This window comes from Atta colombica, unplaced genomic scaffold (genome assembly GCF_001594045.1).
Source record: "Atta colombica isolate Treedump-2 unplaced genomic scaffold, Acol1.0 scaffold219, whole genome shotgun sequence".
NCBI lineage: Eukaryota > Metazoa > Arthropoda > Insecta > Hymenoptera > Formicidae > Atta > Atta colombica.
In genome coordinates, this window is record NW_017259315.1 from 954,860 (window position 1) to 960,092 (window position 5,233).

Sequence of the window (5,233 nt, forward strand, 5' to 3'; positions counted from 1 at the left end):
AGTTGACTGTTATATATGTGCGTGCGCGCGTGTGTGTGTTTTATAAATAAAAAATAATTATAGTCTTGACATTTTGATACTCGGATTTTTATCTCAAAATAATTTCAGAAATCTGTCTTTCAGATATTCTATATATACGTGTATATGTATGTATGTTTTCAGCCAGGATGTTACATACAAGTTTGTATCGCTCGTGTTAGCAAAGAAACTTTCAAGGCATTCGCTATAATAGAAAATAAGCCATTAATAGTGGTCGGTTTACTTCCGTATGAACATAAAATGTCTCTTTTAAACGTCGTATTGAAACATTCGAACAATTATACGCATTCAATCAAATCAAAAGAAAGATTGATATTTCAGTGTGGATTTAGACGATTTACGACATGTCCAATATTCAGCCAACATACGAATGGTACTAAGCATAAGGTAAGATGCACTTTTATCTTGTATTTGAAACATGATTTATAATATAAAGAAATATTACAGTACTTCGTCTTAAATTTCGTGTTAAATTTATGTTTTAAATATGTTTAGTACGAGAGATACTTTCATCCTGAAACTACAGTTGTGGCGAGTATGTACGCACCCGTTACTTTTTCACCATGTCCAATTCTTTGTTATGTCGAGAGTAAAAGTGGCAAACTTGTATGTATATTTTTTTTATATTATTAGTATTGTATGTTATTAGTATTGTATTAGAGTTGTACTATACGAGAATGAGATATAATGTGCTGCTATCAAGTTCAAATGATATTTTAGGAATTAATTGCAACTGGTAGCGTGTTATCTTGTGACCCCAACAGAATTGTTTTAAAACGAGTAATTTTGAGTGGTCACCCATACAAAGTAAATAAGAAATCAGTGGTTATACGCTTTATGTTCTTTCACCGAGAGGATATCGAATGGTTCAAACCAGTCCAAATGAGGACAAAATATGGACGTAGAGGCCACATAAAAGAACCTTTAGGTAAAGATTGATTGTACCAAAGCAATTGCATCTTATACTATTTGCTGCATTTATATTTACTAATCTAATTAATATATATATTCCTGATTTTGTTATAGGTACACATGGGCACATGAAGTGCATCTTCAATGGTCAACTAAAGTCTCAAGATACAGTGTTGATGAATTTGTATAAACGAGTTTTTCCAAAATGGACTTATGAACTTATGAATCAATAAAAATAAAAATTATTTGGTCTTGTTCATCTTTGAAATAGTCTATAAATTTACTCTACATTCTGTTAGTGAAAAATGTAGATTTATAAAATCGATTTTAAGAGGATATATAAATGTTAAGAATATCATTTTTTTTTACGCTAATATTACCAGTTTGAAATAAAGCGACTAATATCGACAATTGTGTTCCAGTATGTTTTGTGTATTTGAAATTGCTTAGAAAAATGGCGTTCACTTCGCTGAATACAATCGAGCATGCGCGACTCCCGCGTGAGCCGCGTCCTCAATCTGGTAACACTGCGCCCTTCCACCCCCACTTTTCAACCATCAGTAACACCAGTGTTCATAACAATGATTGCCGGTTGTATTTTAGGTTAAATCACTCGTGTGATCTTTTTATCCTAATAGTTTATAAACTCTCTAGCGGAGTAAAAATGGACAATAAAATAACGATATGCGATCCTGACGAAGAGGAAGTAGAAAATGATATATTGCGTGATATCGAACCGGTTATGTGGATCAATGACGATCCAAACTATGATTTGGACGAGGTTAACATGTTTTTTCACAGAGTCGACTCGGATCAAATTATATATGAAGAAAAAAGAAAAAAATGTAAATTTATCGGTAAATATGTCATGGGTGATGTTCTCGGTGAAGGTAGTTATGGGAAGGTGAAAGAAGTACTGGATTCGCAGACGCTTTGTCGCAGAGCGGTTAAAATACTGAAGAAAAGAAAACTTCGAAGGATACCGAACGGGGAACAGAATGTTCAACGGTGCGTACGACAAATGTATTTTTTATGAACGTTATATCGGTGTGGGCGTTATGGATAAATTTTTTATTACTACGCGTATAAATATTGACAAGATAGCTTTTTTGTTGCGATATCTTTCCTTGCATTTCTTGTGTTTATTTTAATAATTGATATTTTACAGGGAAATAAAATTGTTAAGAATATTAAAACATAAAAATGTAATAAATCTCGTAGACGTTTTATACAGTGACGAAAAAGAAAAGATGTATCTAGTTATGGAATTTTGTGTATGTGGATTACAGGTAAATTTTCATACGAGTATCGTTTTTTATTACTCTAAATTATTAGATATACAACGCAAGTTTGGATATTTTATATGAGTTGTCAAATTCAGGAGATAATATCGATTTAGCATTTATATAAAATGATTGTTTATTCTACTTTAGTTATCAGCATCAGAAGAAACATGGATTTATTTCAGGTTACACATTCTATCTGCTGTATGCTTTTGTGTCAGCCCATCCTATAAATCTTGAGTTTTACATATTGATTATTATTAGGGGAAAAAGTTCGTGGCGTTTTTTTAATGCCATCTAACGGGAAAAACGCCACGAACTTTTTCCCATACCTAATATTTTCAATGATAGGGAGCTTAAAAAAACATTGCAAATTGTATGTGCTTCCATATTTTTTTTTATCACATTTAATTAGGATTATTTTATACTTTTTATATTTGATTCATATAATTATATGCAAATATCTCGAGAGAAAGTTATACTTTGTACAAGAAAGCTGCTTAATTTCATATTGAATTTTATTCATTTTATACTGATTTTGTAAAAGCTGAATGAATGTTGTATGACTCAAATGATATGACGCTAATACTAACGATTAATTGTAACGATTAAATGTAATTAATTAATTACAAATATATTTTACATTTTTATCTTAAATGGTATATTTTAAAACCAATCAAATTGCAAGTAAATAATTTACAATAATATCCAAGTTTTTATTACTTTTATTACTTTTATAAGTATTTTGTGTAATAATAATTGTGCTGTTTCAAAAACACAATGAAATTTTAATGAGAAGAAGAAAAAAATTATATTAAACTTTAAACCATATTAAACTTTTCGATTTTGACGTCTGTAACAATGGCTTGCATGAATTAACAACAACTAGATTTCTATTTATTAGATTCTTTACAGGACATGTTGGAAAGTACACCCACCAAGAAGCTTCCACTTTGGCAGGCACATGATTACTTCTGTCAATTGTTGGATGGTTTAGAATATCTTTATAGTAAGGGAATAGTCCACAAAGATATTAAACCTGGAAATTTGTTATTAACCCTAGATGGTACTTTGAAGATTAGTGATTTTGGTGTTGCAGAGGTACTCCATTATCTTTTAACTTTTTATTTTATTCAATTTTTATTAATTTATAAAAACCGATAATAATGAAAAATTATTATAATAAATAAAATTATTATAATAATGAAAAAAATATTGATGAACAGAATATATTTATTTAGAAAAAATGTTAAAAATACGATTACAAATATACATTGCAACTGTGCATATTTCATTTCTATTTATGATTATGCCTCTCCACTTTACTAGGCATTAGACATGTTTTCCAAAGACGATACATGTACGATAGGTCAAGGATCCCCAGCATTTCAGCCACCAGAAATCGCAAACGGCTGCGAAAGTTTCTCAGGTTTTAAAGTAGACATATGGAGTAGCGGAGTTACATTGTAAGTACTGCTTGTACACGGCATTATCCAAAGATCAGAATTTATATTTTTCAGTGTATCTATATTTTACAGGTATAATATAACCACGGGTTTATATCCTTTCGAGGGAGATAACATATATAAATTATACGAAAACATTGGAAGGGGTGAATATACTGTACCAAAAGAAATAGAGGAGCCTTTAAAGTCGCTCATAGAAGGAATGTTGCAGAAAGATGCGGATAAGAGATTTACATTACAACAGGTAAAAAGACACGCGTGGACCATGTGTGAGCACCCTAAAACACAACAACAAGTATCTATACCTCCCCTTAAAAGCAATGGCTGCCACAGCATGACTGTCTTGCCATACTTGATGGAATATCATTATGGAGTCGATGAAAATCCCGTATACTATACGGAACATCAGCTGAATGGTAAGTTTATTACGTTTGCTAGTGATATGAATATTTTTTCTTTTCAAAAATAAGCTCGTTTAAGAAATTATTTTCCAGTGATGGCAACAATGCAAAATTTCAGCATAATTGAACTATTTTTTTATGAAACATATAGAAAAATTATCATAAAACATATAGAAAAATATTCATAAAAATTTCTTTTTTTTTTTAGAAGAGCGAAGACTTCAAGAATTGGATCGCATTAGCGAGGATCGAAAAACCACGTGTAACAGTCATCACACCAAATGCAATACAAACAGTCAAAACAAACGGAGATGGCGTAAGCCAATTTCATGCATTAGTATTAAAAGATTTCCATCCTGCAAGCCATCGTGATTTTGTTAATTGTGTCGCATATTTTGTTGTTTGTATCTCACTGACTGTGTCAGTTACAAAGTTTCTCTGATGGAGATGACTGAAAGCTTAAAGAATGAAAAGCATGCGAGACACATATGTAATGTAGCTAATCTAGCAGCGTGAATGAGACACAAAGCATTTGACAGAGTCAGTTCAAAAGTGTCGGATGTAAAGATTGTGATATTAAGATTAAATCGTGTAGCGAATAATTCAGTGACATCTTTATTGATCGTTCAATGCCTAGGAGATGCCCAATCAAAGTCACATTTCATTTTGGTGCCATATTGACAACGCGATTAATAAAGTTATTAATCGTCTGTGTTTAGCATTTTATTTGTCGTAAGATCTCCAATTGTACCTTTATCTTTAAGTAAGGCCTAATAAATCTAACGTTTGTGAGGCCAACTGGACATGATCGAATATATGTATACAATATGTACGATATTTCGACTTGCCATTCTATCTAAAAGCATTACATTAGGAAAATACAGTTGAGTTAATTAATTATTGAAGCGATAGCACAGTGATTCTTTTAAATTTATAAGTTTATAATTTAATTTCTATTCGTTGAAAATGTTTACGTGTTTCTATTTTACAGATACCATCTATGAGATACTATTAAAGACGGTCAATCTTATGTAAGTTCGCATTACTGTTAAAATTTAAGTGATTAAAAGTAAGAAATTAATAATAAAGTATTAATTTTATGATTTATTAGTTTCATATATATATATATATA

General features: G+C 30.8%; 2 protein-coding genes across 2 annotated transcripts in view; both read left to right on the top strand.

The window, feature by feature from the left end:
* LOC108687831 (pre-rRNA-processing protein TSR1 homolog) overlaps positions 1 to 1,221 on the top strand; it is a 4,080-nt gene extending 2,859 nt beyond the window's left edge. The window contains exons 9-12 of the mRNA XM_018193816.1: positions 163 to 426; positions 535 to 645; positions 760 to 967; positions 1,066 to 1,221. Coding sequence (XP_018049305.1) covers positions 163 to 426; positions 535 to 645; positions 760 to 967; positions 1,066 to 1,184 — 702 coding nt within the window. The 3' untranslated portion in view covers positions 1,185 to 1,221. The remainder of the gene's footprint in view (positions 1 to 162; positions 427 to 534; positions 646 to 759; positions 968 to 1,065) is intronic.
* A 394-nt stretch (positions 1,222 to 1,615) lies between these two features.
* On the top strand, positions 1,616 to 4,811 carry LOC108687832 (serine/threonine-protein kinase STK11). The gene is made up of 6 exons (XM_018193817.1): positions 1,616 to 1,959; positions 2,120 to 2,240; positions 3,150 to 3,335; positions 3,564 to 3,700; positions 3,773 to 4,116; positions 4,310 to 4,811. Exons 1-6 carry the CDS (start codon positions 1,616 to 1,618, stop codon positions 4,471 to 4,473), a joined length of 1,296 nt encoding a protein of 431 aa, XP_018049306.1. The 3' UTR covers positions 4,474 to 4,811.
* Positions 4,812 to 5,233: the final 422 nt, after the last annotated feature.

What these genes read in the sequence shown, in the direction of transcription:
- LOC108687832 (XM_018193817.1), top strand. Translation starts at nt 1,616, where the DNA reads ATGGACAATAAAATAACGATATGCGATCCTGACGAAGAGGAAGTAGAA. An exon ending in GTGATTTTGGTGTTGCAGAG is followed by an intron (nt 3,336 to 3,563) that starts GTACTCCATTAT and finishes CCACTTTACTAG; the next exon opens with GCATTAGACATGTTTTCCAA. An exon ending in TACGGAACATCAGCTGAATG is followed by an intron (nt 4,117 to 4,309) that starts GTAAGTTTATTA and finishes TTTTTTTTTTAG; the next exon opens with AAGAGCGAAGACTTCAAGAA.